General features: G+C 33.8%; 3 protein-coding genes across 3 annotated transcripts; 2 read left to right on the top strand and 1 right to left on the bottom strand.

Moving 5' to 3' along the window:
* The first annotated feature begins 639 nt into the window (after window positions 1-639).
* LOC113856276 lies at window positions 640-1,376 on the top strand. The gene has a single exon (XM_027488027.1). The coding sequence runs from the start codon at window positions 673-675 to the stop codon at window positions 952-954; it is 282 nt and encodes a 93-aa protein (XP_027343828.1). The 5' UTR covers window positions 640-672; the 3' UTR covers window positions 955-1,376.
* Window positions 1,377-3,465: 2,089 nt separating this feature from the next.
* LOC113855158 (DEAD-box ATP-dependent RNA helicase 1) lies at window positions 3,466-9,203 on the bottom strand. Its single transcript, XM_027486664.1, has 8 exons — window positions 9,072-9,203; window positions 8,492-8,981; window positions 8,189-8,343; window positions 7,048-7,225; window positions 5,835-6,022; window positions 5,299-5,503; window positions 4,569-4,674; window positions 3,466-3,811 (listed from the first exon to the last, which is right to left on the bottom strand). The coding sequence occupies exons 1-8, from the start codon at window positions 9,182-9,184 to the stop codon at window positions 3,756-3,758; spliced, it is 1,491 nt and encodes a 496-aa protein (XP_027342465.1). The 5' UTR covers window positions 9,185-9,203; the 3' UTR covers window positions 3,466-3,755.
* Window positions 9,204-10,171: 968 nt separating this feature from the next.
* Window positions 10,172-12,982, top strand: LOC113855848 (CBL-interacting serine/threonine-protein kinase 23). Its single transcript, XM_027487477.1, has 12 exons — window positions 10,172-10,579; window positions 10,657-10,737; window positions 10,977-11,030; window positions 11,126-11,251; window positions 11,440-11,529; window positions 11,624-11,743; window positions 11,850-11,969; window positions 12,128-12,244; window positions 12,360-12,416; window positions 12,491-12,565; window positions 12,673-12,745; window positions 12,936-12,982. Exons 1-12 carry the CDS (start codon window positions 10,325-10,327, stop codon window positions 12,980-12,982), a joined length of 1,215 nt encoding a protein of 404 aa, XP_027343278.1. The 5' UTR covers window positions 10,172-10,324.
* The last annotated feature ends 574 nt before the right edge of the window (window positions 12,983-13,556 follow it).

Raw genomic sequence — 13,556 nt, 5'->3', positions numbered from 1 at the left:
TGCAACTTGCAGGTAGTTCATTTTTGCATTAATGAACCAAGTCTATAGTTACTGCAGAAAAATCTTGGTCCCATTAATGATGTTGCCCAAACCTCACCGCCAATTAACTCCGATGCTACACTTGGCAGCGGTTTTCTACGTCAGCTAAACGTGCTTCCCCAATATCTATTTAGCTCAAGAACAAGTCGGGGTCACTGAAACTTTGAAGGCAAACTCAACCACCATAAAATAAACAAATGTTCGATTAAAATTTCTCCTTTAACACCCATCACAATCCAAGTCTAAGTCACTTCCCCGACAAGCGAAACGTGGCATATTCACATGCCCTTTCACTAAAACCCAAAAAGTGTAAATTTGGAACACACTGTACCCAACAAAAACCATATCTCCTATGGATATCAAATTTTCCATCCACGTTTTGACACATACAAAAGTTGGTCCCACTTGAAGGTTATCTACACCAAAGGTCTTGAAAGCAGCATTGCATACACAATTAATATCAAAAGATGGAGGCGGCACTAGCAAATAAAGTTTGATTTAACATTCAAAGATTAAGACCCTTGACTCATTCTAAGCCTAGTTAAGTAGGTCCTGCCCATTCTTTATAAATTGATCCCTTGCCTTGTGCTTCATACCCATCTTCAAACCCAAACACTTTGAAATCACAATCTAATGGCAAATTCACGTATTGCAAGATTCTTCATGGAGGTAGCTCCACCACAGTATGTTACCGTGATGAGGCATAGAACATCAAAGATGTTGGACACAATAACTGAAGATGAGAGGGAAATTAGCACAAATGATTCTATCATTACACACCCAAAAAACCCATCATCATCATCAGCAGCAGCAGCAGCAGCATCTTCTTCAGCTGCTTCTGCTGCTATTGCAAATGCTAATAGCAGGTGCTTCCTGAAGGAAGTGCATAGGTCGCTCTCTATTTTGAATCAGTGAAGCACTTAATTGAGGCAGGCCCAACTAGAAAAAACAACCTTTGCAGCTGTTTCCATAAGCCATGCAAAGCTTCTAGCTAGTTCTTTTTGTCCATGTAATGCCCCTCTTGTTTAGGTAATCATTGTATCATAGTTCAATGGGTTTGAATTTCATCAACAAGAGAGTAGTTGAGTGTAAAGAGACTTTGTCTGCCTGCCTTTGTTCTTGCTCTTCTATTCTGCTGTACAGGCTCGACCTCCAATCAATGAGCTTAGAATTTCCTCAAGTTTTGGCATAACATTAAATTGCCATAAATGGAAGCATCGACTAAAAGTTTTATTCTTAGTCGCTGGCGTCTGTTGTTGTACCTGAGGAAATGCAAATTCAAGTCTTGTATTGTTATATAAGTGGTTTATTCAATATGTTTCTTCAACTATTTTCCCCAGATTTCATCAATGGTCATTTAACAATTTTGTCGCTGCTAAAATTATTTTCAAGCATTGAAAAATGGTTCGAGAAGAAATAGAAGATTAAGTCTATTAAATTAGTTGACTTCTTAAATGATTAAATTAATTAAGAGCTACATTTAATAACGCTTTTGTTGTCAGCATTTAATAGCGCTTATTGGCAATGGCATGCCGTGGTCAGTAGGTTAGAAAAAAAACGTAGTTCTAAGGATAAACCAACTGCATTACATTTAATGTTAAACGAAGAGAGAATTGGATAGCAGTATAGGAAGCCTATATAGTATATATCTGAAGTGCATAATGAAAATTACTAATTGCAAACTCGTTTTGCTTGTTCATGGGAAATACCAAGTAATAATCCATCGCATTATGACGTACCTCTACCGCTTTGGATTTTTATTTTCAATGCTAACAATATAATATAAATACAAACATAATAATTGTAAGCTGACTAGGATTACCGAATTCAAACTCAACCCTATAGGTTATTGGTTTACATGTTCGATGATTGATTCATGGAATCTGAATAACGTTTAAGGTTATTCAAGTTCTTTTCGATTTTCTTTCCGTTCTCTAAGTTCTTTATGGTATGCAGTGAGTTTCAGAGTATGTTTTTTTTTTCTTTTAAAAATATTTTTTTTAAAATAAAAATAATACATATTTTTATAGAAATATTTTAAAAAAGAAAACAAACATATTCTTAGAGCATGTTTGTTTTATTTTTTAAAAAGTTTTCTTTTTAAAAAAAATAAAATATAGTATAAATTTGTATTATTTTTAAATTTTAAAAACATATAATTATTTTTATAAAAAAAACATACCCTTAGTCTGTAATTTTATTAAAAGAGTATTCATGGGGGAAAAAATCAAATTTTCTTTAATTTTTTCCAATTTATCAAAATTTTCTGAGTGTAATCATTAGTGTAAAGAATTCTAGTAAAAATAGGTAGCTGTGTAGGTAGCTGTGTAGAATTGTCAGGCTCTACCTGCTGGTGCTGGGTACGGGATAAGTTTGAAAATCAGTCGCATAATATGGCAGGAAATGTTCCAAGGGATGATTATATAGCATCATGTCAACTGGTATATGCTAACTCAAATCAGTTTCTTGGTTGGCAGGATAGAGATGAGGATCCTGCGGGTCATACTATCAAGTCCCATGGTGCCACACTTGCAGGAAATCAAAGTAATGGTAAATACTTCATTTGATTCAATACATCATACAATGATATCATAAATGATTCGCGGTCAGAAAGATAAGAGGAAAGAAAATACAAATAACGATGTGTTGTTTTATTTAGTTAACGAACAAATGAAAGAAAAAATAATTTTAAAAAATAAAAGGTCAAAATTTTTCTCCTTTTATTTTTAAATTTAAAATTCTTTATTTTCTTCATTTTCATTTTCTTTTCACTAAACCAAACCTAGGGTTAAGCTCATGGTAACTCATTAAACATCTGTTAGGATGCCCAGATTTGAAGAAGATAGAAATTGAGAGCAATGAATTTAGTAGAGCAATTGTTTTCCAGTCACTTGAAGTCTTGAATTTTTTGTCTGTAGTAGAATTAGAGAAAATAATGTTGGCCCCGCAAGTGTAATTTCTCACCACCAGAGTACTTTTTTTAGATTATTTTCTTAATAAATAAATTTTAATAGAATATAAAAATTTGAAAAAATAAAAAAGAGCACCTATTAAAAAAATGTTTAAATTTATTATTACAAAAATATTTTTTTTATCAAATTTACTTTTTTTTACTCATTTAAACAAGCGAAATATTTCTTATTTTTTTCTTCTATTGTTATTCATTCAAATAATATTTTTTACATTACTTTATTTTTTAAAATTTCTTATTTCAATCCTCACCCAAACAAAACAAATGATTACGTGATGATCACTTTACAATACTATTAATTTTCATAATTTTAAAATTAATAAATTATACATAAAAAAATCAAAGTTAACTACATATTCATATATAATGATGCAATATCTTTGTTCACCAAAAAAATATAAATAAATCTTATATATCTGGATTAACTTATTTCTGCGATACAGAAATTCGGCTTTATCTCATACATCTGCCCCGTCAATGAAAGAATCAGATAGTACAAGGCCCCAAGAAATAGGAGAAAACAAACACCACCAAGGAATATGTCCCCAAAATTACAGTTCAAGCCCTTAAGACCGTGCTTCAGCCTGTTATTTCCACTGTACAACTTGCATGGTTAGTTGAATCTTTCCAGGGATAACTTTGATGTGTGAAAAGTTCACAAGCGATTCCCTTGTGTGGATTCCATAAATGAGCCGCTATTCCAGTGAATGTTTTTCATCTTTCACTCTTTGATTGATTGAGAAGACTAATCCTTAGGTTTCTTTCGTGTCTCCAAAATTATCTCCTTAAATTTTGCCAGTGCTGCCAATAAAAATAATGGAACATGATACTGACTACACGAAACATCTAACGTAAAGAAACGTTCAGTTCATCCAAAACAGCATAAAGGAAAAGAAAATAAAGAAGCGCTCAGTTCATCCAAGGTCCATGCACAAGTATAATGAACCATGACACCGACGACACGAAACATCTAACGTAACTTCAAAATAGCATAAAGGAAAATAACATTGTTAGCTCGTCCAAGGTCCATGCACAATAAAATTTATCTTATTTTAGAAATTTTCTCAAGCAAACGCATGTAACACTTGAATTCCATCCCTTTTCCCAGGCATAGGGAAATGAATTGAAATTAATATACTCAACGTGCATTTTACAATTGACAGAAATTTATTAAAAATCACAAAATTACGTAAGTCCTGAACCTTATTAATTAACGAGCTCCATTTAAGAGTTTGCAATTTTTAATAAATTTTAGTTAATAGAAAAAGAGTATATGCTAGCACCCCTCATAAATTAATTAGTTAAAATACAAAAACCATGCTTTAATCAGAAGAAAAAGCACTGGTTTGAGGCAACTGATCCACAGAAGCAGGACACAATGCTGATCGAAGTCAAGAAATTTTTTTCCCAATGTTTGATCATGAAGATTAAGCAAAGCCACATGAAGTAACAAGCAATGTCAATGGCTTGTTGAAATGATGTATAGTGTATCCATGGACAGTCATGATTGAGAAAGTTGTTTTCGCTACACACCTAAGATGAAATTTAACAAATTTACCTGATTGGTAGGTAGTATGAAGTTCTTCAATCAAACTGGATGGAACAGAGTGCTCAAGACAAGACCTAGCCTCAGCCTTTTGCATCAACTTTTTAAATCGTCGAACCTGAAATGGGGCAACAGTTGACAAGAATTTAAGAAAGGTTTAGGTTCCAAATGTTAAAAGAAACAACACAAGAAAACATGAATATTTATACTCTAGTATTGATAAACTATGCTATGAGTCAAAGAGGAAACATAGCCCCAACAGATTCTAATGTTGATGACTAAACTCAATTACAGAATGGCAACTACTCGAGCCAAAATAGAAATTGGATAAAAGAAGAAATTCATTAAGACATATAAGATGAATACAAACAGTTAGCAATATAAGAGATCCTCCATAAATTTATTTTGAAAAAAAAGGAGCAAATATATAAACAAACATAGAAGAAAGAAAGCATCAATGACGCAAAGTTATACAATCCCTCAACACACCTTTAAGGACAACCCTTTAAAGAATCATACGTTTTGCACCAACCAGAAGCCACTCACCTAATCTTATATTAGTTAAGAACTGAGTGAGTTGATGAATGAGTAAAAAGTTTTAATAGAATAATGAAAGAAATTATTAAATCAAAGATTGTAAGTAGTCTTTAAGAGCTCATATTGTGGCTTCTTCCATTGGCTCAAATGTCAAAACATGGACCTTGCACAAAAAAATACTGAGTGCAACAAAAGGAAATCATACCTCATCTTCTGCCATCATTGTGAAGCAACGCCCAGTCTGGCCAGCTCTTGCAGTTCTACCTGCCCGATGAACATAAGTCTTTATGTATTTGGGCATGTCATAATTAATAACATTTCTTACCCCTTCAACGTCCATTCCACGAGTCATTGCATCAGAAGATACAAGCACTTGAAAATCCCCTTGACGAAATTCATTCAATGTCTTACTGCAGATAATTATCATCTTATTTTTGTCAAGGACCGATGCTGACATGTTTATTTTGCATTAAATTTGGGAGAATAATCATTTTCTTTCAAAAATTCCCTAAGTAAACCTTTTATTGTAACTTGTTTTTAACATAAAAATAAGCTACTCAAAACACTACTCGTCCAATGACCTAAGTTTTTTTGCAACAAGTTTTGTATATGTGCAGTGTAAATGCAGATCATTCAGCAGCATACACAGCTTAAAATATTTGTTATTTGTTTAGGGTGAATGAATCAAAGGGACTACGCTATTGTTGTTTCATTGTTGTTAGTGAATGAATCAAGATTTACCTTCTTACACGTTGATGTTGAAGACCAGAATACTCCTTTATATCAATTTGCAGATCTCCAAAACATTTTAGTAATTTGCAGAGCCGATGTGTTGAGTCCACAGATTTTGTAAAAACTATGCATTTTTCTTCTCCCAGGGATTTCAAAAGGGCAACCAAATACAAGGGTTTGACCTTTCTTTCACAAATCTACAAAATAAAAATAAAAGTAAAAATCTAAAATTACAAGGTATGAGCCATAATTTTATAAATCAACAAAGAAGCAAATTCAATCAAATAAAACTAGCCAGCTACATACATACATGTATATGTGTGTGTGGTGTGAAAGAAGACCGAAATTATCCACATCCCTCCCTCATTTTTCACATACAATAGGACTATTTCATCCACCAACTACTTATGATTTTATTAGAATATCAGTCTGTGCTGTGACTAGTTTACTACTTATGTATATGTTTACTTAACCACTAATCATTTTAGATCATGGATAACCATTAGATCTAAGTTATCTAACAATACGATATTCTGTCCAAAACAAAATCATAAATATATTTCCCATGATTTACTGAATTGTAATGCTCTATATCTAGATTTTTTTTAAAAAGCTATTTCCGATCACCAATCTAAGAACCAACTTTCCAACAAGCCCTAATGCTAAGGTCTTAGATATAGAATGAAATCATGAACCTGAGAATTAGACTGGCCACTGTTATACCATCAAAAGTCCAACTCACATCAATCATTGAGAATGAACCACAATATTTCACATTTTAGGCTATATCCCTTTCAAATTTGAACATCAGAGTACACTCTGATTTTCAAAACACAATAAATCATAACTCCTTTCTTTGAGAAAACTAAAGACTTGAACTTGGTTAAAACTGATAAAAATGCAAATATATAAAGGCCAAAATACTCAATAAAATAAATCCTAAAATCTTGTCACAACGAGTATGATTCTTTGCAGTCCAGTAAATTATAATACTTACTGCAACACAAGTATGATTCTTGTGCTAGAGTCAAGAGTAAAAGGATGTTTACCCACATTGGAGAGCAGAAAAAGGGTTCAAAGGTAAAACAGAAAAATCATATAACATTGTAGGATGTCAAATTGTAAATCTATTATGATCAGGAAATTCTAATTGAATTGAAGGCATTTAACCATAATAATATCTTGAAATTATAGGAAATGAAAGCCACATAAAATTTCATACCAGTTTGTAAGATTCTAAATTTTCTGGGAGTCGATATCGCATTTTCCCAGCTCTCAGGAATAAAGGGTGATGCAAATTAAGCTGAACAAGCCTGCCTGGGTCCTGAGTTAATGTCGCAGATAGAACCATCTTTGCCAGCCTAGGGTAAGGATTATCCTTGAACCCCCTCTCTACTCCACTATAGTAACACACATAGTCACACAAAAGTGTGATGAGCATTCATTCTCTATTAAATGAAATGGTAAAGGAAAAAATATCTATTTAAAAATATATATCAAATACTGATCCACTTAGGTTTCAAAACTATAATCTGTTTATTAAATATTAATACTGGAAAAAGGTTAAATTTAGAAATAAAAAACACATAACATTGCAATATTACCAGTGTCACCAATACTATTTTCGAGAATTGAATGTTCTACCTAAGACTATTACTACAACAAAGCAAAGTATAAAAATTCACAACCATAAAAGTGAACATATATCGTATAAAATTTAAATAATTGAATGTGTATACACTATATAGTTTATCTTACCAGAATAAAATAATTTTGAAGGGTGGAAGTAACATTTTAAATTCCATCATTTGAAAAAAATCTAACAATTTATTGCTATTATGTTATCATGGATAAGCAACCAAATGCGTGTAGTTACATGATTACATCTAGCAGGAGAATAAAGCCTTATGTTTGTTTTTCTTCAAGATCAGAACTCAGTCCCCTTGTCTGTTTGATGGATAGGAGTATACCACTTCTTAAATTAGTTCCTTTGGGAAGATCTGACAAAATTGGAATTTAAAAGAACTTGCTCCTATACCCAGGTTAGTAAGAGGAGACAGTCACCATTTGGTGCGGGATTTTTGTGTTTCACACCCAACCATTAACAACAAATACTCCTGCATTGCTGATTCTTTATATATTTGTCACACATGACAAATATCTTTTTATTGAATTTCAATTGTTTATATGTATTTATAATCATCGATTATTATGGATTTTCATGAAGAAAAAATGCTATGGATGTTAGCTTCATGCCCAGTCTGTGTTTTATGCTGGCTATATGACATAAGTAACTAAAACATGTGACTGAATAAAGGAAAATACTAAATGATATATGAATGAACATGCAACTCCGAACTCACCATCTTCTTCTGGTTCTTAATGCACCACCAAGAGAGAAAGGGGACAAAGAATCCGCTGGTCGAAAAACATCATCACTAAATTGAGTCAATTCCAGCACAGTAGGCAGCCAGGACTGATAAGCCTCCCGGAGCAATCGATCCGTTTCATCAACCACCTGACATTATTTACCTCATTAACGTCACATGCTACTAAAAAGCAGTTAATATTCAACACATTATTATTTTACATTTGGAATAACCAATCTCATCAACGACCGTGGAAAATAGAGGTTCTAATTAAACAGTCTATATAACTACACTTACAAGATAATAAAGATGTTCAAGTGTGAAACCTTTAGTGCTATTGATGTGATCCATGAGTCTTCCAGGGGTTGCCACCAATATGTCCACCTTGCTTTGGAACCGAAGCAAAGCATCGGGCGGATCAAAGCACGTGCCAGGATCGTGTCCAGGCACGTAGACGAGGCTAGAAATCTCGTCGGCGACGGAAGATTGACCAACGGCCAAACCAACGTGCAAGCCTAACGGAGACGCAACGGCGTCGAAGACTTGTTTAACCTGCAAAGCGAGGTCGCGGGTGGGAACCACAACCAAGGCACGGAGGCACTTAACTACGCGCGTGGATAGCATTTGCACGATAGGGAGCGCGTAGGCCAAGGTTTTGCCGCTTCCGGTGGGTGAGTTGACGCAAATGTCACGGCGGAAGTTGCCCGGTCCAACGGTCTCTTGCCAAACGGCGACCTGAACGGGGAAGAGCTTGGAGATTCCCATGTTCTGTAGTGCGAGCTGCAACCTGTGAGTGGAAATTGAGAAACAGCGATGAAATGCGTGATGATGTGTCTGAAATAGAAAGGGGAAAGAGAGAGAGAGAGAGAGAGAGTACGTCGGGTGGAGAAGAGGGACGGAATGGAGAGGGAGTTCTTCACAGAGAGTCACGTCAATGGGGTCTCGCATCCATGGCAGAACCGCCATGCTCCGTTGCCTTTCTTCCGTCATTTTTCCTAATAATGAAAAACCCTTTCACTGGAGAGAGGGGTTTAACGATTCAGACCAATTTTTTTGTCTACAAAAATTGTTTTCGATTTTGGGCCTACAAACCCTGGCCCTTTTGCTATTTGGATCGTGGGTTTCGATACAAAAACAGCCTCAAAACTTAACTCTTAGGCTTTTTCATTTTTAAAAATTTAATTTTAAAAGAGTGTTTCATAAATACTAATATTTTAATTTTGAAATGAATTTTTTATTTTTCTAAAGTTTTAATTTCAAAATTGATTATCGTTCAGAAATTAAATTCTAGGTGTGATTTGTAAATCACTTTCAAAATTAATTTTTTAGAAGTAATTGTACACTTTTAAAAAATTATCCAAAAAGGATAGTACGATTAGCAAACTAAAAGTAAAGTAAAAAAGGATAGGTACTTTTTGGTTGGTGTCAACAAACATTGATCAGTTACATGTCAATGGTTAGAGCTTTTAGGTCGATTTGGACCTAAAGTCAAATGCAGCATACAAGGCACGTTCAGTTTTCAACCATCAAGACATTATACTGAGTAAATAAATCCAGATATTTCAACTTTGCATTTTTTATTATAAATAAATTTCTTCAAGTAACATGCAAACACAATGCTATTCTGTTATTTTGTTATTCTGTTAGTTGTCAGTACAACTGATTAGCTGTTACATCTTGGCGGGAAATTTAGTTACAGATTCATGGTATTATTGATTTAGCTTTCTGTACTCTTAAGAGGAATCAACAGCATAATTCAGTTTAATTTGATTCGCAAGTCATGTACAGAAGATTAGATGACAGTAATCGAATGAATTTCGTCTTAGAGTAGAAAAAGAGCTTTTCCGTTGGTTGATGCTTGTTCTTGTTGTTATTCTTGATAGATAGAGAAAAAGAAGAGGATCGATGCCGTCACAGTTACCATTACGGTCACCGTCACAGTCACCGTCACAGGTGGGGCACGCGACACTTCGCAGCACTACGAGGGCTATCAGAGTGGGAAGATATGAACTGGGTGAAACCTTGGGTGAGGGAAACTTCGCCGTCGTCAAAGCAGCACGTCACATAGACACCGAGGCCAGTGTCGCCATCAAAATCATCGACAAAAAAAGAGTTCGGCGGAGCCGTACCATGGACCTCATAGTACGAGAAATATCAATCATGCGAATGATTAGACACCCCAACGTCGTTCGTTTATACGAAGTGATGGCTAGCAGGAAATATATATATATGGTAATGGAACGTGTCGATGGTGGTGAACTCTACGATAAATTTGAAGTAAATGGCCATGGTCTCCGTGAAGACGAAGCAAGAAAATTTTTTCACCAGCTTATATGTGCAGTCGATTTCTGTCACAGTAGAGGTGTTTTCCATAGAGACTTGAAGGTATATGTCCTTAAATCGTTAATGTTGTTTCTTAATTTGTTTCACGTTAATTAACATTTAGTTATTATCTATTACAGCCGGAGAATCTGTTGATTGCAGCTGATGGCTCACTTAAAGTATCAGATTTTGGATTAAGTGCACTGCCTCAACAGCTTCGAGTTAGTATATATATATATACGATTTTTCTGACGTCAGGAAATAATATGTTTATATCCTAAAATTTTAGAATCTAATGTTATTCTTGTATTGAATTTTGTGATATCTTGTTATTTTTTTGTAAAAGCTTATTATATACAAGTTTTTATTATGTGTCTTTGGCTGCATGCTAAAAATTAATATATAATGTCAGTAATTTTTCAAAAAATGAATTGATTTTTAATTATTCTATCTTTATTAGGAAGATGGGCGGCTTCACACAATGTGCGGTTCAACACGTTTTATGGCCCCCGAGGTAAATTAGCTTTTGCTGCTGCTATGCTAACCGCATCGTTATATCATAAGCTGGAAATTCAATTAATTTATCACACATTGTTATTGTATCTATAGGTGATGAAAAAAGAAGGCTATGAGGGTGCAAAGGCTGATATCTGGTCATGTGGTATTGTTCTTTTTACCTTATTGGCTGGTCAAGTGCCCTTCGAAGACAACAACAGCTTCCTTTTATGTCAAAAGGTGATTCCCAATAATGCTACGGTTGGTTAATTAGAATAACACATTTATCTTCTGGAATATATGATAATTTCAGCAACACCTCCTTTTAAATTTGTGTTCAGTTATTTTATTTATCTTTTGTTTGAATTCTTGTGTTGTTTCATGATAGTTCTGCCTCATGAGGTTTTCTAATTTACTGTAATTTGCAGATTTTCCAGGCTAAGCTCACTTTTCCATCATATATTTCTTCAAGTGTAAAGAGACTACTGAAGAGAATCATCGATCCCAACCCTGATACAGTAACGACTTGCGTTATTTTTGTTCAATTGGTTGGACCCTGCTACTAATCTAACTAAATATGTTAATTTTCTCTCTTCTGATGGCACGAAACAGCGTATTACAATTCAGGAGATCTATGACCATGAGTGGTTCAAGAAAGACTATCAACCTCCTAGATTTTCGCTGGAAAATATTGCTCTTGATGAACCAAGTACTAGTTTGGGTACATCAATTGTAAGATTTCTTGGTTTATCTTTTTTTTTTTTTTAATCTCGATTAAATTATGCTCAACAGAGCTTTGGATTCTAATCTTGTTGTCGATGTGCTCTTTGGTGCACAGAATCCACAAAATCTTGTGGAGAGGCGACAAGAGAGGCCTACAGCAGCTGTCCCTATGAATGCGTTTGAGATTTTGTCTACCCCTCTGGGCTTCAACCTTTTTGGAAATTTTTTCAGCCGAGTGAGTATTTAGAAAAAAATTAATTTGCTCATTCCATTACTTTTTCCAGCATGTAAAATATTACTAAACTAGTCTTCTAAATTTTGTTTCTGAATTAATTTTCAATTAGTTAAAATATTATTGTATTTGATTTGTTGACTTGACTTTTTGGCATCTAGGTACTTGTTAAAAGGGAAACAAAATCCATATATAGGTGTTCCACAAATCAGATAGTTCCAAGAATTGAGCAGGCCGCAGCATCTATGGGTTTTCATGTTAGGATGAGCAACAACAAGGTAAAAAAAAATGTGCTTATTGTTTCTAACACACGCATGCGTTTGAATTTCAGAATAATAAAATTACTTGCAACTTAAATACTTGCCAATGCTAATTTCTTATTATACTTCTCAGTTGAGGATAAGAGGGGAAAGGGCTGGTCGTAAAGGTCATCTGACAATAGCCAGTGAGGTACATGTTTTTCACTCACCAGCGAGGCATGTTCCGACTTAATTTCTAATGCTCTCTTAAATTCTGTTTTTCAGATATTTGAGGTGGCCTCTCCATTTCACATGGTGGAGTTTCGGAAGGCTGGAGGAGATACTCCGGAATTTCACACGGTAAGCTTTAATGAACTTGCATCGGTTTTAAAGACCAAAACCACCCCTTTTTCCCTCCTGTATTTTTCACACATTAAATAATTTCACAAAGTTGGTTATGTTCGCAGTTCTACAAGGATCTATCTACTGGGCTGAGTGATATCCTTTGGAAAGCAGAGCCTGTCGATGTAGAAAGAGATGGTTAGTTTTCTTATTGTACTAAAATTTTTGAGAATTTTTTATGAGAAAAAATTATTATAAAAAATAAATAAAGTTTTTATATATTATAAATGTTTAATTTATTTTTGAAAAACTCTTATTTAATTTTTCTAAAATTAGAAATAATTTTAGTAGGTTTCTAACGGGATTTCTGTTCCGGTTACCCGTGCAGGTGCCAGTACATCAAATGCAGGTGCCGGTACATCAACTGCAACATAGTTTGTTTCTCACATCTTCCCTTGTTTGCGTTCCTGAGTGTGGGCAATTGTCTGTCATGGCATTTCATTGATGTAGGCCTCCATTTGACACTCAGTATTTCTTGGGATCATTGAACATGTCATAAGCGTGTTTGTTACACTTTTTCTTTCTATAATTTTCTGACGAAGATTTTGTTTAAAGCCACTTAAAACAGAAAGGAATTTGTTGGCATATAATATCGTATAAAACAAAACTTAGATGGCATAAATGGTACGAGTGTTATTCTTCGGTCTAAGGTTTAGTTAAATGATCTTAAATGTTAGCACATAAATATTAAAAATTAATAAATTATTAAGTAAAACTTAATTTTAATTAAAAATTAATATCAATAATATCTATAAAATTGCACCTAAGTTTTATTTATTTTATAATTATTTTAACTTCACAATTTTCTATTTTTTAACCATATATATTTAAAGTGTATTTAGATTATAGTTAGCAAATCATTATTTTAATTCATAAAAAAATTATTTGTACTTAAATTATAATTTGAAACTTAAAATGTTCAAATACGATCTGACCATAATTTTATTAA

This window comes from Abrus precatorius, unplaced genomic scaffold (genome assembly GCF_003935025.1).
Source record: "Abrus precatorius isolate BTA unplaced genomic scaffold, Abrus_2018 Scaffold11, whole genome shotgun sequence".
Taxonomy (NCBI): domain Eukaryota; kingdom Viridiplantae; phylum Streptophyta; class Magnoliopsida; order Fabales; family Fabaceae; genus Abrus; species Abrus precatorius.
This window is presented reverse-complemented; position numbering and strand designations above follow the sequence as displayed.